This window comes from Macaca nemestrina, chromosome 8 (genome assembly GCF_043159975.1).
Source record: "Macaca nemestrina isolate mMacNem1 chromosome 8, mMacNem.hap1, whole genome shotgun sequence".
NCBI lineage: Eukaryota > Metazoa > Chordata > Mammalia > Primates > Cercopithecidae > Macaca > Macaca nemestrina.
This window is the reverse complement of record NC_092132.1, coordinates 47,252,138-47,274,497: the sequence shown is the minus strand read 5'-3', so window position 1 is coordinate 47,274,497 and position 22,360 is coordinate 47,252,138. Positions and strand designations below refer to the sequence as shown.

At 47.4% G+C, this 22,360-nt stretch overlaps 1 protein-coding gene across 2 annotated transcripts in view; it reads left to right on the top strand.

Moving 5' to 3' along the window:
* LOC105476088 (POP1 homolog, ribonuclease P/MRP subunit) overlaps positions 1 to 7,312 on the top strand; it is a 43,653-nt gene extending 36,341 nt beyond the window's left edge. For both annotated transcript variants that reach the window (XM_011731734.2, XM_011731735.2), the window contains exons 15-16: positions 3,541 to 3,903; positions 5,108 to 7,312. In XM_011731734.2, coding sequence (XP_011730036.2) covers positions 3,541 to 3,903; positions 5,108 to 5,762 — 1,018 coding nt within the window. In that variant the 3' untranslated portion in view covers positions 5,763 to 7,312. The remainder of the gene's footprint in view (positions 1 to 3,540; positions 3,904 to 5,107) is intronic.
* Positions 7,313 to 22,360: the final 15,048 nt, after the last annotated feature.

The window sequence follows — 22,360 nt, the reverse complement described above, 5'->3', positions numbered from 1 at the left end:
TCAACTCTGCCATTGTGGCTTCCAAGCAGCTGCAGATGACATGTAAGAGAACGAGCACGGCTGTGTTCCAATCATGCTTTATATATGGACACTCAGATTTGAATTTCATATAATTTTCATGTGTCATGAAATATTACTCTTTTGCTTTTTCAGCCATTTAAAATTGTAGAAACCATTCTTAGCTCATGGGTGGTACAAAAACAGACAGCAGGCCACATTTGGCCTGTGAGTCAGCCTGCCAGCCTTGCTCAAAATGTCACTTTGAATGGCCGCATGCAATTGCAGTGTGGATGTCCTGTAATTTATCAGTGGCTCTTGAGGTTATTTCTGATGTTTTGCTGTGTGTTTCTGTGAACATCTTCCTGTGTGCATCTTTATATATTTGTCTCATTTATTCCTTCATTTAACATACATTTCTTTAGCACCTACTGTGTGTCAAACACCATTCTAGGTGCTGGGGTGACAGCGGGGCAAGGCAGACAAGTCTGTCTCTGCCTTCATGGAGCTTATATTCTTCTTTTATTTCTTGAGACAGGGTCTTGCTCTGTCACCCAGGCTGGAGTGCAGTGGTGTGATCATAGCTTACTGCAGCCTCCAACTCCTGGGCTCAAGCAATCCTCCCATCTCAGCCTCCTGAGTAGCTGGGACTGTAGGTGTGCACCACCACTCCTGGCTAATTTTTAAATTTTTTGTAGACAGGGTCTCGCTTTGTTGCCCAAGCTGGTCTTGAACTCCTGGCCTCAAGCAATCCTCCTACCCCAGCCTCCCAAAATGCTGGGATTACAGGAATGTGCCATTATACCTGGCCATGTAACTTATGTTCTCGATGGAGGCACAAGTTTCTAGGCTGGTTGGGGGTACCCAGGAGATGGGAGGGAGGCTAAAATGTAAGAGCTAAGTCCTTGGACAAGGAAGAAGGGGTGGGATTCAGGGCACAAGTAGAGGAGGCAGTATCTGTTGGGATTGAGTGCAGTTCTTCTGAATATAAGACTGTTAGACTGCCACTGATGCCATTTAATCTGCTTTTATTTCTTTGGCTATCTTCCAAATAGATTTACAAACAGTTCTGACTCTTTTTTTTTTTTTTGAGGTGGAGTCTCGCTCTGTCACCAGGCTGGAGTGCAGTGGCATGATCTTGGCTCATTGCAACCTCCGCCTCCCAGGTTCAAGCGATTCTCCTGCTTCAGCCTCCCGAGTAGCTGGGATTACAGGTGCCTGCCACCAGGCCCAGCTAATTTTTGTATTTTTAGTAGAGATAGGGTTTCACCACCAGGATGGTCTTGATCTGTTGACCTTGTGATCCGCCTGTCTCGGCCTCCCAAAGTGCTGGGATTACAGGCATGAGCCACCGCGCACAGCCCTGACTCTTAATCCTATTTTCCAAACCACTTTCTTTCTGTAATTCTTAAGTTGGCTAGTTCTTCTTCCTCAGAAAAATTAATATAAGACTGTTAGACTGCCACTGAAATCTGAACATGGATTTATTTAGCTAGGTTAGATTCTGCGGTGGGGGGATTAAGTAGCACACTGCTGATTGTGACTGTCTTCATGAAAAAAGAGGCACAGCTATCAGCCAGCAGTAAGATGGGGGAGAGAGGCTGTTGGAGATTTGAGGAGAGAGGAATTGTAAGCAGTTTCTGGGAGAGTGGACGGTGGAATTGAGAGGAGAAACATGGGATCTGTAAGATGTAGAGAGCGCCTATTTGAGATTTGTGTTTATAAAGGAAGACCATTCAGGACCATTTTGAGTTCTTCCTCAGCTGTGCTCTGCCACTCGGGCTGGCATGGGGTCATTGGAGAGTCAGCTGCGCCCAGGTGGACTTTCCAGTGGAGGGAGTGGGGGCATTTGTAGGGGAGGGACGGTGGTGTGAACCATGGAGTCTAGGCTGATGAAGAGCGAGGCAGCTGCTGCGAGCCGCCGGGAGGTGCTGATGTAAATGGATGGTTGGGGCATTGTTGTGGGAGGGTAAGTGGGTGGAAAACAGGAGGCATGGCTCTGAGAGTGGGATACTGACGTCGCGGTTTGAAGCTGGAGCAGGTGTTGGCAGTGACCACACCTAAGGTATGAGCAGCGAGTGGGTGCTTGAGGTGGGGTGAAGTAAAAGATGCGAAGTGAGGGTGGGAAGGTGACTGGTGGGGTATTGGAAGGATGATTTAGGCAGATGCTGAAGCCACTGGGAGTGACAACAAGAGCCATGGTGGCACAGGGGAAGGCAGAGTAACCGTCAAGATCATTCATTGCAGCCTTGTTTGGAGGAACAAAAGCTTGAAGACAATCAAAATGTCCTTTCATAGAGGACTGTCTAAATCAATAAGGGCATATTCATTCAGTAGAATAAGAGACAAGATACACAGCCTTTTAAAAAGAAAGAATGAGGGAGCTTTCAGTACTGGCATAAAGTAATCAAGATATTTTGTTAAGTGAGAAAAGTGAAGTTAAGCAAAAAGTGTACTGTATCTAGTATGCTGCTATTTGTATAAAAATAAATAAAAAGGAAGAAATATGTACATATCTGCTTGTATGTACATAAAATGTCTCTGGAAGGCTATGTAAAAAACTGATAATGATATTTATTGTTTTTGTGGAGGGTAGCTGGGTCACTGGAGGTCAAGAGTAAAACAGTAACTTCATGTAACCTTGAGCTTAGTGTATAGGAAAATCGTGGTGCAACTCCAGGGGCACCAGTTCCTTGTAGCTTTCAAGAATGAACCCCCTGGTGTGGTTCAGTGGCCACATGGGGCTACATTGTTTATTGAAAACCAGAGAAAACAAAAAAGCTTGGCCAATAGAGTTGGTTGTTATTATTATTTTATTTATTTATTTTTGGAGATGGAGTTTTGCTCTTGTCACCCAGGATGGAGTGCAGTGGCATGATCTCAGCTTACTGCAACCTCTGCCTCCCGGGTTCAAGTGATTCTTCTGCCTCAGCCTCCCTAGTAGCTGGGATTACAGGCACGTGCCACCACACCTGGCTAATTTTTTTTTAATTTTTAGTAGAGACGGGGTTTCACCATGTTGGCCAGGCTGGTCTCGAACTCCTGACCTCCGGTGATCCACCCGCCTGGGCCTCCCAAAGTGCTGGGATTACAAGTATGAGCCACCGCGCCTGGCCTATTACTATTATATTTTGAGACGGAATCTTACTTTGTTGCCCAGGCTGGAGTGCAGTGGCGCGATCTTGGCTCACTGCAGCCTCTGCCTCCTGGGTTTAAGTGATTCGTCTGCCTCAGCCTCCCAAGTAGCTGGGATTATAGGCACCCTCCACCATGCCTGGCTAATTTTTGTATTTTTAGTAGAGCTTTCACCATGTTGGCCAGGCTGGTCTCGAACTCCTGACCTTGGCCTTCTAAAGTGCTGGGATTACAGGCATGAGCCACTGAGCCCAGCCTATTATTCTTTATCATATGTTTCTTGGAAAGCTTGTGTGTGTGTGTGTGTGTGTGTGTGTGAAAATAGAGATGCATTATAATGGTTATAATTATTTCAATTTTGCAGTCCTAAATTGTTCAACATTGGTTCTCCTCTGTGTTTTTCTTTAGACGCCCTCCCGCAAAACGGCCCAACTACGTTAAGCTTGGCACTCTGGCACCTTTCTGCTGTCCCTGGGAGCAGTTAACTCATGACTGGGAGTCAAGAGGCCAGGCCCATGAAGAACCTTCTGTAGCTTCATCTCCAAATGGTAAGGAGAGTGAGCTAAGAAGATCTGAGGCGCCTTGTGCTCCCATGCCTAAAAAACCTCATCAGCCATCTGATGAAGTGGGCACAGCCATAGAGCACCCCAGGGAGGCAGAAGAGGTAATGGATGCAGGGTGTCAAGAATCGCCAGGGCCTGAGAGCATCACAGACCAGGACGCCAGTGAAAACCATGTTGCTGCCACAGGGAGTCAACTCTGTGTTCTCAGGTAAGTGTCGGTGACTTCTGGGTACATTTTGGATTATTTATTTTAATACTGAAGAGGCTACAAGATATAAGCATCATCACTGTTTGTTTATGCAAAATCCAAGGGAATTTATAGACTTTCTGAAAGGGAAAGCCAGTCTTTCATATTTCATAGAGGGCTCAGGGAAACAGCTTAATAATATTTGATGTAAGGCATGATGCTAATTGATGAAATGATTTACAATATTGTCATCAATAGATCTAAACCAAGGCATTTTTTTTTTCTGACATATTTTATGCAGTTTGAGCAAGGATTCTTTGCTTTAAATCACCAAATTAGATTTTTTCTAGTTCCTTTTGTATTATATGGATTCATAATAGAGTAGCAACCAGTTAGATGTAATATGGTCCTAGCCAGAGAGGCTACCAGATACACTATGTTCTCCTCTCAATATTGCTGCGGGTCAGGTTCTGCTCATCAACAACCCTGCATTCTGTGCTTTGCTCTGATTTTTTTTTTTTTTGAGATGGAGTCTTGCTCTATCGCCCAGGCAGGAGTGCAGTGGTGTGATCTTGGCTCACTGCAACCTCTACCTCCTGGATTCAAGCGATTCTCCTGCCTCAGCCTCCCAAGTAGTTGGGACTACAGGTGCATGCCACCACGCTTGGCTAATTTTCACCATGTTGGTCAGGCTGGTCTCAAACTCCTTACCTCATATGATCCGCCCACCACCGCCTCCCAAAACTGCTAGGATTACAGGTGTGAGCCACTACGCCTGGCCTGTGCTATGATTTTTAAAAAGTGCTTATCCCTCTAGTCTTGTGCTTACTTTTCCATATAGTAGCCTCTTAATTTCCTATCATTCTTTCTTACTTTACATGTAACTATTGTCCCTTACAGTTCCTTTACTCATTAAAATCTTAGTGCCTCTTTATTTTCACCCTCACTGCGATTACAATCCTAGATTCTATTTCACTGTCTTGTTTTGCCTGCCTTCAACTTCTTAAACCTTTAGTCCCTGAGTTTCAGAATGGCAAACACATAAAAGGAAAAATATCAGTACTAAAATGTACTACAGTGTATTTCTAATTTTTTAAAAATTGTAGTTTTGATTCTTATATAGTATAAAAGAATCAAATTAATTCTAGCAGTGTCTAATCTTCTGATTGTATGTTTTTTTTCTGGAACAAAATATCCTCAAACGTATGTCTCCAACTTCATGTAGGAGTAGAAAATTACTGAAGCAGCTGTCAGCCTGGTGTGGGCCCAGTTCTGAGGACACTCGGGGAGCCCGGCGAGCTCCTGGCAGAGGCCAGCAAGGATTGACCAGAGAGGCCTGCCTGTCCATCTTGGGCCACTTCCCCAGGGCCCTGGTGTGGGTCAGCCTGTCCCTGCTCAGCAAGGGCAGCCCCGAGCCTCACACCATGATCTGCGTCCCAGCCAAGGAGGACTTCCTCCAGCTCCGTGAGGACTGGCATTACTGTGGGCCCCAGGAATCCAAACACAGTGACCCATTCAGGAGCAAGATCCTGGAACAGAAAGAGAAGAAGAAAAGGGAGAAGAGGCAGAAGGCGGGATGCGCCTCTTCTGATGGCCCAGTGTGGGAAGAGCCCGTGGCTGGGCAGGAAGCTCTGACTCTGGGGCTGTGGTCAGGCCCTCTGCCGCGTGTGACGATGCACTGCTCCAGAACTCTCCTAGGCTTTGTGACTCAGGGAGATTTTTCCATGGCTGTTGGCTGTGGAGAAGCCCTGGGGTTTGTTAGCTTGACAGGCTTGCTGGATATGCTGTCCAGCCAGCCGGCGGTGCAGAGGGGCTTAGTGCTACTGAGGCCTCCCGCCTCTCTGCAATATCGATTTGCGAGGATTGCTATTGAGGTGTGAACGTGCGCTTATATCCCAGCAGGGCATAGATAATACGTTATTATTGTCTGCCAAGTTTCACATGTGGAGAGTCTGCTTCTGCTTCAAAACATCATGTGAAACTCCTTGGAAACAAGAATAAAAAATTATGTATTATGCAGATGATAAAATGTTTACATCATTCCAGTAATGTCATTGATTTCCATCTTTCCCTGTCCTTGCTGTAATACTTTTAAATTATTGGGCCAAAAGCTTTGTATTATGATCTCTTGGTCTGTGTAGTTGTGGCTGAAAATAATTAGAAGCTCTACAAGTTATCATCCCCCTTTTTTGTTAGGAACAAAGGGCTTGTCAGGTCTATTTGAAAAACCTTGTAGTCATGTGATAAGCAACAATAGATGTTTAATGATTTCACTGTTACAACAGAAGACAAGACAAGACGCTTGGCCTCTGGACATGAAATATGGGCCCCTGATGGGCCACATTCAATTCTGTACTGTGATTACCATGCTGAACAACTCAAAGGGAGAAATCATGGACAACTGATTGCTACCTGTTTTCAGGCAGGCAAAGTTTATGGCGACAGTGCTAGGCTGGAATTAGAAAGGGGGGGTCTATGACGTGGACTTCCTGACTCTTTGATCTCTTTGTTGTTGACCGACACATGATCCTACTAGTTACTTAATTTTTTTAAGTAAAAAAATTATTATTGTTTTGTTTCTGCAAAGAATTTCTCAAAGCCATAGAGGAGCATTTCTCAGATTGTGTTCTATGAAATGTGTCACCCCCAAAAATAAGAGATTCCAAGGTCAGGTTGATATGGAAACTCTGGGTTAAAGTTAAGCATTTCTTTATGAAAGGACTTCTGGAAACTTCCATGTGATACTGTACATTGTTGATCTCCAGGAAGGGAATGATAGTGTATAGTATTTTCTAAATACTTTGATTCCTAAAGTTCTCTTACAAGGAGCACTTTGTAGGACCAGTGTTCTTAGGAGCGCGCTTTGGGCAGTGTGGCTGTGTAGTGCATAGCTACCTCTGCAAGGTGATAACTAAGCCGGCAAGCTGCCTTTCGACATTCATGCAGTCACATTGTCCACCTGAGATTCTCAACAGGGTATAAAAGAAAGGTGTTATCCTGCCCCACAGGAAGAGTGGGCTCAGTGTGACTTTTTTTCTACGAATGGAGAAACTCAGTGCTCATCTACTTTTAGTTGCCACATACGGCTCACTCATAGCCTTGGTCCTTAACTTTCCTGCCATAAATTTCTAGAAGAGCATAAGCGGGATTTTTTTCTAAAAATTGTAAATGTGCAGTTAGGCATTATTTTATGTAAATGCATTGGGTTTTTACTGTAGCGTTTGGCAGTAAATGGCTTTGGGGATGATGAGGTGGGGAAGGATACGGCAGGTGGTACAGTAGTCAGAAAGTACCTGCCACCAATGAGATGTCTGATGCTTTGCCTCTCACCATGCCTCTGAATGTCTTTGGATCCAACCCAGATGAGACCGAGAAAAACCAGTGTAACTACGTGGCGCCTGTAAACAGAATAAATGAAAATGTCACCTGATGTTCAGTTGTGAATATTTATTGGACCATTCCTTATTTGTTTTCTGGGCTCTCAGTCACCTCATTTGTGGCTGAGCTCACTCGATGACAGAAGTCTGAGTGTGCTGCGTGGTCACCTAACCTCATTCTGTGCAGCCCTGCCCTCATTATAGAGGACAGGGCACGTTTGCAGCCACTCTGCCTTGTGGGTGGTAGGTCAAAGAGCTGTGCACCAGAAAGATAGACTAGTATTTCCCAAAATGTATTCCTGGGAGTACTAGTCCCTGCAGCTGTTCCTGGAGAAAAGTGTTCTATGGCTAAATAAATTTGGGAAAAGCTATATATGGTATCCTCCTATTGCGATTCACAATGAATAATTGTATAGTCAAAGCTCTGCAAAGCTCTTTAGGAAAGAAATCTGTCTTTCAGACCCCACACACGTACCTTTTTTTGGTTTTTGCATACCTATTGTCCAAAGAAAACTAGTTTCACAGAAGATACTTTGAAAAACTAACAGAATCTGCAGAGGCAGTAAAGAATCCATGTTCCTTATGGAAAAGACTGATAGGGGAATGGCTTACTTTCTGGCAGCTGAATTGATTAGCATGTTGATCTTGATCCTTCCAAGTGCCTGCCATGCTGTACTAGAGCTGCGTAGCTACCAAATAAGCACAATGTGGCCCTTGTCCTCTTGTTGAGGGAGCAATGCTTTTAGGGTTCTTGAAGCATCCTGACCAACATGGTGAAACCCCATCTCTACCAAAAATACAAAATCATCCGGGCATGGTGGCGCATGCCTGCCATCCCAGCTACTTGAGAGGCAAGAGAGTGGAACTCTACCTCAAAAAACAAACAAACAAAAAAAGGTAAGAGTTGTGAGCTGAACACTTATAGACCAGCTATGCACTTAAGTTCTGTAAGAAACAATGGATTCTTTTTGGTATTTGTGCTCTAGTAACATTGGTCATATCAGTCATCCATATTCATCATAAAACAATTAGAAAATGAAGATAAGCAACAACAATAACAAAATTTGAATCACCTGGATTTTCACCAGCCAATGTAACTAGTTACCTTCTGGTATGTATCCTAGATGTTAAGATGTATGTGGATAGCTTTCTTTTAATAACATAAGCCATTGCTTATGTCAACAGCTATACCATACAAGTGCAGCAAAGTGCATATTACCAGTTTTTTTTATTGGTGCTTGACTGGCAAGAGCTTTAAGGATAATGCTCCTTTTTTTTTTTTAAATGGGAATTTACTAGGTAACCACCCATCATGTACTAAATGTAGCATTGCCGTCTTGGCGGCCACGTGCCTTGCGTGAGTTCTTTCTTCCCAGCCAGTGGGAGGTGAGGGGAGCAGTTGACAAGCTATATGGAATCCCTTGTAGTCTTAACTGGCCTACTCGTAACCAGCCGATCTGAGGCCTGGGGAGCACAGAGATAGGTCCAGGACTGAGCTGCATTAGCAGAGAATACAAAGCCTGCAGCAATTGTGGGCCACTCAAGCAGCAACCCGTTACACAGCGGTTCTGGTTATTGTAGACCTCCTGGGGACATAGAGGAGTACAGGTGCTGCCTTTTCTTTGGCAACAGCAGCTTCCAGTCTTGGCTGCGTTTTTTAAAATTAATTAATATATTTATTGATGACAGAGTCTCACTCTGTCTGCCCAGGCTGAAGGGCAGTGGTGTGATCTTTGCTCACGGCAACCTCTGCTTCCCAGGTTTATGCAATTCTTCTGTCTCAGCCTCCCGAGTAGCTAGGATTACAGGTACATGCCACCATACTCGGCTAATTTTTGTATTTTTTTAGTAGAGATGGGGCTTCACTATGTTAGCCTGGCTGGTCTCAAACTCCTGACCTCAAGTGATCTGCCCACCTTGGCCTCCCAAAGTGCTGACTTTACAAATGTGAGCCATCACGCCCGGCCTTTGGCTGCATTTTACAATCACCCAACAGCCCAAGCCGCAGCCCAGAAATCAGTCTTGGGCTGGGCCCAAGGATCAGTATTTATGAGCTCCCCAGGCCATTGTGATGTGCTGCTTAGCTGAGAATCGCCGCCTTAGGAGGTCTGGCTCTTGGACCCTCTGCACCTTGGGGAAGTGTGACTGAGTAACAAGGCCGTGGAAACTCCCGGGCCTGTGGCAGGCCTGCTTGCCATCATGAAAAAGTACGTTTCTGCAAAGTCAGCTCACAGGGTCTGTTGACTGCATTGTGAAGCGTCCAGGTGGGAACGTAATGAGAGCGTAGTGTCGAGGGCTGGGTGGCCCAGAGTGGGGGCTTCCACCTGAGGAAGAGGCCTGGTCTGAAAAAGGAAACAGCCTCATTACTTGTGTAGCCATCTCTACCTGAGAATATCAAATAGGTGTCTTGTTTTTCTCTTGATGAGTATCCTTCCAGATCAGCTGTTCTCAGCCTTGGCTGCACACGGGAATCACCTGCAGGCTTTCAAAGCACCGGTGCCCAGGGCCCACCCTCCTGGGATGAAGCTTTAACTGGTCAAGGGTGTGAGCTAGACTGGGGGGTTTTAACAGCTCCCAGATGATTTGCAGCCAAGATTGAGAACCACTCTTCCAGACTTTAAAAATGAACTTCCAACATAAGTAATTAAAGATGCAGCTTATCAGTAATGGGGACCCTGAAGCAGGGCGTGGGGAGCAGATGCAGCTGTCTTGAGGGGCACACAGCTGTGATCCATGGCCCCGGTAGGGGCCTGCTAGAGTTGAGCACGTGGCCAAGCTCATATCAAGGCATTTTCCCTTCCCCCGTGTTTTGAAAATTTAATCAGATATTGTTCTGGAGGAGCCCACCCTAACCATTTGTGTGCTTTCACTTGAGGAAAAGTTTACAAACATGGAACTCCCCTCGTTTCTCTCTCCAGTCCCACTGCGCCCCTCTGGCCTCACTCACTGGGCTCTGAACATGCTGGCCTCAGCTCCTTGAACAGCCAAGCTCTTAGCTCCTCCACAATTGTCCATGTGGAGAGGCTTTCTCTGCCCACCATTTATTTTATTTTATTTTTTATTTTTTGAGACAGGGTCTTGCTCAGTGTCTCAGGCTGGAGTGCAGTGGCGTGAACACGGCTTACTGTTGCCTTGACCTCCTGGGCTCAAGCAATCCTCCTCCCTCAGCCTCCTGAGTATCTGGGAGCCACACATGCGTGCCAACACACGCAGCTAATTTTTGTATTTTTTGTTCTTTTTTTTTTTTTTTCGAGACAGTCTCGCTCTGTTGCCCAGGCTAGAGTGCAGTGACATGATCTCAGCTCACTGCAGCCTCTGCCTCCCGGGTTCAAGTGATCCTCCCACCTCAGCCTCCTGAGTAGCTGGAATTACAGGCAGGTGCCACCATACCTGGCTAATTTTTGTATTTTTGTAGAGACAGGCATCTCACTATGTTGCCCGGGCTGGTCTTGAACTCCTGACCTCAAGTAATTCGCCCGCCTGGGGCTCCCAAAGTGTTGGGATTATAGGTGTGAGCCACCGCACTGGCTTTGCCAATACTACTTAAAATAGCCTCTTCCTGCTTACATTACTCTATATCACACAATGGGTTTGTTTCCTGACATCACAATATAAAACAATTCTTTTGTTGTTTACATGTTTATTGTCTAGTCCATTAGAATATGAGCCTCATGAAGGTGAGACCATGTTTTGTTTAATTAGTGTGGCACCCCAGGTGATGGCACAATGCTTAACCCATAACTTGTATTTAATACCTTTTTGTTGAATTGATGCATTAATCAAAAATGGTGTATGTATTAAACTTTACAGCTAATACTCTTGTAGGCCAGGCACATGTTGTAATGAACAAAGGAAACCACTAGGTGGTGCTAAGACCTCATGAATAAACAGCCCTCTCTGGAAAAAACATCAGCTGAAAGCACAGTTCAATGGTCTATGTCCTTGGACTGGGGGAGTTTATGAGGTCACTTATCAATAAACATTCCCCCCTTTTGGGGCAGACTCATACTAACAGAATCTTAGTTTGAAAAGGATTCGTGATTTTTAAAGAGGTGCCTAGAAAAGGAATAACTTTAGGGTGGGCGTGGTGGCTCACACCTGTAATCCCAGCTACTCAGGAGGCTGAGGCAAGAGAATCGCTTGAACCTGGGAAGCGGAGGTTGCAGTGAGCCGAGATCATGCCACTGCACTCCAGCCTGGGTGACAGAGTGAGACTCCATCCAAAAAAAAAAAAAAAAGGAATAACTTCAAAAGCTTTATTCAAAGAATGAATCCCATCCACATTATCCCCAGGAAGTCTACCCCTCTCCATCACAAGCTGAATGCCTCTGATGATGGGGAGCTCATAACTTCACCAGAAGACGCCATCTCCTCTTTGGCAGCATACCGATGGGTGAAATGGCCCTTCAGCTCCAGGTCAGTCCTATCTCCCTGCATTCTTACATCAGCTAACAATGAGAACCACCCACTTATTTTTATGAGGTTGGTTTTTAACCTTTTCTCCAGGCCAAATAAGCCTTGTTTCTTTAGCTTTCCTTCTCTTGCTTCCAACGTCGCACAGAGGACCTTAAATTATTTTTTGGACACAACATAATTTGTTATCAGAACCCTGCACAGCTGCAGTGAGCCTCAGGCAGGGGCTGCAGCTTTAGGGAGAGCCTCTGGTGGTCTGGGTCACTGTGGGCCGGCCATCTCTGAAGTCTGCAGCCCCCTCCTTCCTCCTTGTTCTGCAGGATTTAGCCACTACCACTGGAGGGCATGGGTTAGCCAGGTTTTTCTCTAAAACAGAGCCTGGCATGGCTTTCGTGCAGGGAGGCTGGGAAAGTGAACTAGAGAAGGAGGAAAGCCTATCCGAGTATGCATTGTGAGCTGGTTACCCTTGGAGGCAACTGGGGCTCCATCCCTCTGGGGACAGTCTGATGAACGGAGTGCTTTGTCTACAGGAGGCCCGGGAGAGGAAAATCTTTATTTACCAGCTCCCATTTCTATTGCCCAAGGGTTCCCCTAGGGACTGTTCATTTCCGCCAGATTTGCACAGGTGCTAGAATGGCTGGGCCTGCTCAGTGAGCATCTCACAGAAGGCAGGACGGGAAGCCCCAGGGGCAGAAGACTAGGGGCGGCTAAGGCAAGGTGCCCTTGGCCTACACCTGTGCCCAGCCAGTTGCTGCAGCAAGGGCTGAGCACAAAGTGGGTCAAGGGAATGAGAGACTGGATAGGTGTTCGGCACAGGGCCCTCAGAAGACAGGGGGATTATTTCCTGTTGCAACTTGTGGAGCCACATTTGTCTGTGTGTGTGTGTGTGTGTGTGTGTGTGTGTGTGTGTGTGTGTACACTGTATACACAGGGTGGAGGGGTGTCTGGAGCCACACCTCTGTGTGTGTGTGTGTGTGTGTGTGTGTGTGTGCACGTGCACACCTGTATACACAGGGTGGAGGGGTGTCAGGGAGTGCCTCATGCGCACCCTGGAACACAGGCCAGAGGTTGGCATGTAGACTCTAAAGTTGATCTTGCCAAAGAGTGGGGTAGTTACAGTTCAGCTGCCCAGCAAGCCCTCAGTCCCAGGGGCCCGTGCAGAGTTCTAGTTCCCACTGCACACCTGCAATGATCACTAGGAAACAAGCCCCAAGACTGTTGTCTGGTAAGAAAATGACCAAGTGGAGATTCTGGGGCTGGCTTTGAAACCAGCTTTACCATCATTCTTAGTTTTTTTTTTTGGGGGGGGGGGTTGCGGGGAGAGTCTTGCTCTGTTGCCCAGGCTGCAGCAGTGGCACAATCTTGGCTTACTGCAACCTCCGCCTCCTGGGCTCAAGGAGTCTTCCTGTGTCAGCCTCCCGAGTGGCTGGGACCATAGGCGTGAGCCACTATGCCTGGCTAATTTTTGTATTTTTTGTAGAGACAGGGTTTTGCCATGTTGCCCAGGATGGTCTCGAACTCCTAACTCAAGCAATCCTCTTGCCCTGACCTCCCTCCAAAGTGCTGAGATTACTATCATTCTTGATCAATTAGCTTGCAGCTTCCTTTCAGCTCAGCTCCCACTCATGTCATTTTTTTTTATCTTTCAACTCAGCAGTTCTCCTCTCGACTTCCCTTATATATGCTCCTCAGTTTATCTGTTTCTCAGTCAAGTGAGGGAGGTTGGAGAACAGTCTGGACACTTCAAGTATGGTTTTAGGACCAGCAGCATCAGCAACAGAAATGCAGAATCCCAGGCCCCATTCAGACCCGGAATAGAATCTGCATTTATACAAGATCACCAGGTGGTTTGCACGCACAGGAAAGGTTCGGGAGCAGTGGGCCAAGTCAGTGGTTTCCAAACCTCATTGTCATCAGAGCACTTGGGGAGCTTACTAAACTCACAAATGCTTAGTGTCAGCCACGAGAGATTCCAGCCCAACTAGGTCTGTAGGGTGGCCCTGAAACCTGTGATTTTTATTAGGCTCCCTATGTGATTTCATGGGATCATGTTTGAGAATCACCAGGAAAGATACTCTTTTGAATTTTTTGTCCACTTGTAAGATTCTGATATTTTTGCCAGAATTGACTGTTCACAAATTTGAATGTCACTCTTTTTGGGTGTTATGAATTAGGGCATAAAGTTTTAATTTTTTTTTTTTTTTTTAACATTGAGATCTGGATGACTGTAGGCCTTTTCCTTCTTTCTCTCTTTCTTTCCTTTCCTTTTCTTTTTTTAAACAGTGAGGCCTAGCTTCTGGTTGCTGAATATTGAATATTCTGGTCAGGAACTTGTCTTTCTTCTAACATCTAGCAGCTGCCCCTTTACGTAACTTCTGGGTATTTCACATGCCCTGTAAGCTCCCACGGCATCACACTTCTGCAGGGACATATAAGTTCTGCTGGAGCCTGGGATGGCATTTTGCCGCCCTCGCTCAGCCGCTAGGCGCTGGAGGGGATGTTTCTGAGACACCCCGTCCTGACTGTCTGTGTGGCTCTTGACAGATGAGGCCTGGGGGAACTGCAGAAGGTCAGAATGTGTTTTCTTCTGGTCTCGGCATCTTGGGGCCATTCCTGTCCCGATGCGTCACCCCACACAAGCCTGAGTGACCTTCAAGAAAGTAACCTCGATCCTTTGCCCTGGGAGCCTTGGCTAGGGCATCAGGAGGCACCCCCCATGGCTGGGCATCATAAGGGGAGAAAAACTTGCCGGATGGGGCACGAACTGGCCTCAGGGAGCACGGGGCACTTCCAGGTGAGCAGAGAGAGGATGAAGACTTCAGAGGTACCCCCACCAAGCTGAGGCGTTAGAACGTATTGGAGGCTCCAAACCAATAGAAAGCCTTCCTTAGAAGGTCCTCCTGAAGTGGCAGGTCCCCTGCAAAGCCTAAGTAAGTGTCTCCTCCCATACATTTCCTTCTTGAGTCACTGATTGTTTTCTGCCTGTGAGGCGCTGTAGAGCTCTCTTTGTGGAGCTGGGAGAAAAGGTAGAAATTTCTTCTTACCCAGGGCAGAGCATGGCTCCCACAAACACTTGTCACTGGCTCAGGGGCACCCCCCCCCCCCAACGCGAAGCAAGCGGCAGTCAAGGGGAAGCTGGCCTTCAGCATGGGGCCAACATCACTCACAGAGCTGCCTGGCTCTGCCCCTCCACCCGGAGGCCAGGGGCGGGGTGGCTGCGGTCTGGGCCTCCACCTCACTCCCAGGCAGAATCTGCGGATCCTCCCCTAAGTCTGGAGGGCACTGGGGAGTGACTGGAGGGGAGTGTCTGTCTCTACTGTGGTGACCACAGAGTCAAGCTGGGAACAGGGACAGCTAGGGTTCCCCAAACGCCAGCATGAGACCCCCTGCCTCATAGTTACCAGTGCTTCCTCAGCCTCCGTCTCCCTGAGTGTGAAGAAAACACAGTTGTTCCACCAGCGTGGCATTTGGAATGGCTTTTAACATTTTCAACGGCTTTAATCAGTCATTAGGAATGGAAGACAGGGACGCTGGCCGAGTCTTCCCTACACAGGCTCTGACTTGTCCTCAGGCAGCTCAAGAGCAACAACAGCTCCCCGCTTCGGGGCCACGTGAAGAGTGTCGAGGATTTTGACCCTCGGTCTGGCACAGGAATCTGGTCTTTCTCATCCTGACGTTTTCCTCGGAAAGATGGCCCTGGAGTCCTGATAGATTTATTTCATTTGTTTTTCTCTGTCTTTAATTCTGCCCTGATATGCTGCTGTTATTTTCAACTAGAGCACCACCCAAGCCATTCATCTTCGCCTAGTTAGGCAGTTATGAAAGGCCCGTGATTACGTCTACCGATTGGCCCGCTCTTGTTTGAAACATCAGCCAAAAGCAAAACAATGAAACATAGGCACACAGCCGTCCCGCACCCAGAAAGGCGTGGGTACACCACGCGGGCGCTCTCCTCTCAGCTGAGAGGTGGCAGGGAGCAGTGACCTCTCCTCCCACTCTGCCGTGGGTCAGCCTTTGGAGCCTGGGCAGGTTGAATTCTTTTAATCTGGCCAGCGAAAGGCCGGGCTCCCCGCCCACAGGGCTCTGCGCCTGCGGAGCTCCTGGCTCTGCGTGCAGCGTTTTGGGCACAGTGACTCAGTCCCCACTGGGGATTAATGCTAATCTCCTGTTCACATGATCGAGTTAAGAGTTATTCTTTCCATCTGTCACGCGCCGGGGCACAGTTCTGGGTCCTTTCTTCCTCCTCGGAGGTCTCTGAGGCCACATGGTGACACCCCTTGGCCATGGATGTCCACAGAGTGGTGGTGGGCAGCTTCCCCACAGGGCACCTGAAAAGCGTGGGGAGGGACTGGTGTGGGGCTGAAGGGCCCCGGAGCAGGCATCTTGACCCACCCTCTCCCTCATTTTGTCAAGGAGGAAACTGAGTCCCAGAGAGGGGGTATCACGTGTCCAAAGTCAGCCAGTCACACCACTGCGTCACAGCAGGGCCAGAACCAGAGCCCAGACCTCCTAACAGTGCTGGGTGCTTCTCAGGACAAACTTTTTGTCTTTTTAGTTTTTTGTTTGTTTGTTTTGTTTTGTTTTTTCTTGAGACAGAGTCTCACTCTGTTGCCCAAGCTGGAGGGGAGTGGCACAGTCTTGGCTCACTGCAACCTCTATCTCCTTGGTTCATGCAATTCTCATGTCTCAGCCTCCCGAATAGCTGGGATTACAGGCTAGCACCACCACACCCAGCTAATTTTTGTATTTTTAGTAGAGACGGGGTTTCACCATGTTTTTTAGTTTTTTTGTTGTTGTTTGTACAGATGGGGGTCTTGCTATGTTGTCCAGGCTGGTCTCCAACTCCTGGACCTCAAGAGATTCTCCCGCCCTCAGCCTCCAACTGTGCCTGGCTGAACTTTTTGAATAAAGCATTTTTTTCCCTCCCGCAGAAAGAGGGTCTGACATCCATAAGGGAAAAGAGCAGTTTGCTGTCTTGGACTTGCACTGTGTCTCCTCTCTCTTCTCTCTTTTGGCCTTCCCAGTTTTCCCGCAGCATTCTGCCCTCTGCATCTTCTTTCAGGGGACTCCTGGAATGTTGGCAAGCACCAAAAGGCTTGGCTTCAAGCCCATCATTCCCTGACTGAAAGACCTCAGGCCAGTCCCTTCCACTCTCTGAGCCTCAGTGTACTTATCAATACAATGGAAATATTAATGTTTACCTCACTAACCTGAAGCAAGACTCTGATGGAGTAACAGAAGCATAGGTGCTTTGAATTTTTATTTGTTGAACACTTACTATGTGCCAGCCATGGAGCCTTAGCTTATTTTATATGAATTATGTCTTTTAATACAGCGATTCTGGGTTCTATCATCCCCATTTTATAGAGAGGGAAACTGAGGCCCGGTGGGGTGAAGTAGCTCTGCAGGGTCCGAGCTAGGGAGTGGTTGTGTTGGGCTCAAACCCGTCTCTGCCAGCATTCTTTACCAGCATGCGCTTCAGTAAGGGGTTAACACGTCCTGTCTTTGTCCCTTTCTCTCACGTGTGGCTTGAATTCTCATTGCCACCTCCCACTCATAATCTGACAAGCGGGGCTTAGGATGTCAGGACCCAAATAACCGTAGTGAAGCAGTGCCTGGACATTGTTGGAGACTTTATAGAGGGAAGAAGGTGGGCTGAGGATTCCAGCCCTGGAAGGGGTGACAATGGCGGGAGAGCGGGGCTCCACGGCACTGTCCGGGAAGGTGCAGTTGCCAGGTGTGACCGCGGGGTGGCGCGGTGCACCGGCGCCCGAGTTCGCAGACTTCCAGGGAGAGAAACCTCCGTGCAGCCCAGGGGCTGACGTGGATGCCACCCTGGGGTGGGTATTGAGTTTTGTTTGTTCCAAACTGAAGCCCAGCATGAGACCTGTGTTCCTTTCCATCCAACAGGCGTTTGTGGGGACTCCAGGCGCAGCCCAGGCCCTCGGCTCAGGGAACCCAGGGGACTACATGACCAGGTCTGTTTCTGCCTCTGGGAGCGCACATTCACTTGGGGGACAGTGGCAGACGCCCCCCCTCCCCACACACTCCCTTCTAGATGAATACGAAGAAAGCAGGGCATTTTGCCATAGCCTTAAAAAAGAAAAAGCTCGCATTTTCTGTATCGAGAGTAAATGAGACCTTCACGCTTTCCCAGACCCTCACCCCTATCCCTGGAGCCACTCGGAGTGACCCAGCCTCAACAGAATGTGGCGTCTGAGAATCCCAGGCCTTCCTCGAAGGTTCTAAAAACCTGCTACACACATCCACCATTCATAACCAATCTCCCCCATCTCCCCTGGGGCACCCTGGCTCATTTAACCTGGCAAGCTCTACTTCTTCCTCAAAATGCTGCTCATCCCACCCTTTTATAATGTAGCGTTTCCTGAATCCTTTGGAATGAACCGCCGCCTCCTCGGTGTTGTATATGCTCCCGCTCCTGGAATTGTGCATTTACCACGTATGTCAGTTTCCACATCTGCCCTGCAAGAACAAAATGTCCCTGAGGACAGGGTCCCTGGGCTTGTATCCCCAGCACCTGACACAGGGCCAGGCTAGTAGAGCGTGCTTATTAGGCGCTTGTCCAATTTTAAAAATTGATACATAGTATTTTTGCATATTTATGGGATACATATGCTATTTTGCTACATGCCTAGAATGTGTAACGATCAAGTCGGGGTATTTGGGCTATCCATCACCTCGAGTATTTATCATTTCAATGTGTTGAGAACATTGCAAGTCCTTACTTCTAGCTCTTTTGAAACACATATAGAATACATGGTTGTTTACTGCAGTTACCCCACACTACTTGGAGAATGCCCACATGATTTTTAAGTTATTACCTAATTCAGTTCTAACAAAAACCCTATGTACTTGCTATTATCTACATTATTATTACTATTTTTTTAATCCCAGAAGATTATCTGCATATTTTATAGATGAGGCAATGCTAGTTGCTGCTAAAGAGAGATCCTGAAATCTCAAGGGCTTAACACACTCAGAGGTTCTATCTCACATCACAGCCTGCGTGAGTTGGGCAGCCTCCTTCCATCTTCATGCTACTTCACCTAGAATGCATGTCTCTAAGCCTCCTGGTTTAGTTTGCTTGAGCTGCTGTAACAAAATACTATGGACTAGGTGGCTTAAACAACAGACATTTATTTCTCACAGTTCTGGAGGCTGGGAAGCCCAAGATCAAGGTGCCAGTAAATGTAATTCCTAGTGAGGGCCCTCTTCCTGGGTTGCAGGTGTCCTCACATGGCTGAATGACAGAAGACTCTGGTCTTGCTTACTCGTCTTACAAGGGCACTAATCCCGTCATGGGCCCTACCCACTAATCTCATCATGGGGCCCTACCCTCATGACCTCATCTACACCTAATTACCTTCCAAAGGCCCCACCTCCAAATACCATCACATTACAGGTCAGGGCTTCAGTGTGTGAATCTTAGGGGACACAAACGTTTAGTTCATGACAGCTGCCACTACTAGAGCATGTGGGCACTAAGTTGCCCCAGCCAGAAGTCACTTCTGTTCACAATTCATTGGCCAAAACTAGCCATACTGCCCCAACATGAAGACCAGGGGGACTGAGAAACAAGAAGCACAGGCATAGTGAGTGGGCACCATCCAACTCTGCCACGAAGCCACACACACCGGTGCATACCTGCCCGTATCGACAAATGCACACGTATCCACATACATATACATACACAAAGGTACATACCTATCAATCATGCCTGAACACATGTAATAAGTACTATAATGACCTACGTAGACACATGGAGTCTGCAGAACATCATGTGTCCAACAAAAAGCACATGCAAAATAATCCCCCTGTGAGAAGGGCTGCATTTCTTACAGAAGATTTTTTTTTTCACCATTATTGGCTAAGTTGTATGCTTAGGACTGAAAAAAAAAGATGTTTTTGGAGAAAACTTAAAGAACAGCAGGCAAAAGCAATGGCAACAAAGAAGAGATGATAATGTTCTCTCTGGTTTTGAGGATAATAGAGTTCTGGAGGCAAGCAGTTCTTGGGCGGTTCACTTAGAGAGCAGCGAGACATAATCTTCGCAAGATTTCCCTTGAGAGCCAGAGACAATTGTTTTATTTCTTATAACTATTTAGCATATATATAGAAACAAGAGAGGCAGGCAGAGGGGATGATACACCCACTGCCTCACCGCTGCTTTGTGGCGCCAAAGCTGCGTGGGTGTTGATGCCGCCGCAGAGGTTAAACGCGACTTTGGGGAGGTTACTTGATGACATTTTGACATTGTGGAGACTGGAGGTGACACATTTGTGTGGGAATTAAAATATTAGGACCAATTATATCAATAAACATGACTTAAAGGGAAAAACAGCAAAGATTGGCAGCTCCTGGCATTGATTGATCTCGCGTTCTCTCTCTCCAGGAGATCTAGAGTGAGTGTGGGGGACAAAGGCATTCTTTCACTGGGGCATTTCTGGTCCTGCTCAGGGAGGATGAGGTTCCCTGGGAGTTTTGGATTTCACTTCAACAGTTCAACCCAATTTGATCAATATTCATGGGGTGACTCCTGTGGGCCTGGCACCTCTCTGGGTGCTCAGCCCCCAATGTTCTTGTAGTTTCTGCCTGCAGGGAGCTTGCAGTTTGGCAAGAGAGAGAACAGATGTGCTTTAATATCTGCAAGCCAGAGGAAAGTGGGGAATTCTGCAGAGGTGGGCAGGGGAAGGTGGAGTTAATGGGGAGTAATTCAGAAGTCTCCAAAGGAGGTCTTGGAAAGTGGGTAGGATTTACTCCTCTGGACCTGAGAAGAACATATATGAAGTGTTGCAGGGTGCAGATGACTCCAGAAGTCAGTGAAAAGGTTGGGAGGGAGGCTGGAGCCACACCTTGGCGGCTCTGCCTGCCATGACATTTGACGTTCCCTGGACCATCAGAAGCCCCCACATCAGCTGTTTAGGAAGCTGCTTCTTGTAGTGGGGCCCTGGCTGACTGGAGCGAGGAAGCATCAGAGGCTGAGACAAGAATTTAAAGAGGGGAGGTGGGCGTGGCTGCGGGGGGATAGATGGGGACAGGGGTTTGTCCCTCTGGGGTCTTCCCTTGGAATCCAGGCAGCAGCAGCAGGTGCAGCTGGTTGCATGAGAAGGAAACATCATGACTGCCAACAGCAGCCAGCCTTGCCCCTCAGAGCGTCTACCTTGCGTGAGGAACTGTACCAAGGGCTCTTCCAAGGGAGCTGAGAATTAGGGAGCCCAGCTTACCCCTCCAGCAAGTTTCTTGATTTTTTTTTAAAGCTCAGTTTCTTCTTCTGCAAAGTGGAGCAAGTAATAGCAACTGTTCATTAAGCACTTACCATATGTCAGGCCGTTAGTTTTGGAGCCTGTGCTGTTAGCCACAAAGCTCTGCTCCCTAATGCTGCCCTGTGAGCTTGGGATGGGGGTAAAGCAGTTAGCATAGTCTGGCACATGGAGACTCCTCCGGTAAGTGATGGACGGTTGTGGACTCAGTGTGCCCCCAAGAATTCATAGGAACCCCAGCTCCAAATGTGATAGTATTTGTTTTGGAGGTAGGGCCTTTGGGAGGGCAGTTGGGTTAGATGACATTGTGAGGGTGGGGCCCTCATGATGGGATTAGTGCCCTTATAAGAAAAGACACCAGAGAGCTTGCTGTCTCCCCCACCCCGCATGTGAGCACAAAGAAGAGGTCATGTGAGCACATAGCCAGATGGTGGCCTCCTGCAAGCCAGGGGAAGAGGTCTCAGAATGAAACCTACCTTGCTGACACCTTGGTCTTGATCTTGGACTTCTCAGCCTCCAGAACTGTGAGAAATAAATTTCTTTTGTTTAAGCCACCCAGCCTGTGGTATTTAATTATGGCATCCCAGGCAGACTGGCAGTTACCTAACTTAATCCTTAAATGACTCTCAGATCATCATCATTAGACTCATATTCAAGATGAGAAACAGGCAAAGGAAGTTTAAGTCACACAATATAGGTGACACAGGTATCCAAGTCACAATTCTTGGTTGTTTTTTTTTTTTTTTTTTGAGATAGAGTCTTGCTCTGTCACCCAGGCTGGAGTGCAATGGCATGATCTTGGCTCACTGCCACTTCTCCTCCCAGGTTCAGTCAATTATGCTGCCTCAGCCTCTCAAGTAGCTGAGACTACAGGCACCCACCACCATGCCTGGGTAATTTTGTATTTTTACAACGAGATTTCGCCATGTTGGCCAGGCTGGTCTCGAACTCCTGACTTCAGGTGATCTGCCTGCCTCGGCCTCCCAAAGTGTCGGGATTACAGGCGTGAGCCACCACGCCTGGCCTGCAAGTCCCAGTTCTATCCCAAACTTTGAAACACGCCTCCTGGTGGGAGATGAGAAGCTTGGCTGCTTGAATTCAAGTCTGGAGTACTGACATTTCACTCTATTGCCCTTGGCAAGTTCCCTTTCATCAGTGCAACTCAGGATTTTCATCTGTGAAATATGTGTAATTTGGGAAGGTTAGTGTGTAACAACAACACTCAGTGCCAGCAAACGAAGGCTCTCTGTTGAGGTATTACCTCAGACAATAAGATTGAGTGAGAAAGACCTGGAAGGAGTGACAGGGCTTTGCAGGATGGCTGCTGTTCAGTAATCATTAAATTATTAATAACTATTATATAATAACGATTACAGAAAACAGTATGGTGGTTCTTCAAAAAAGTAG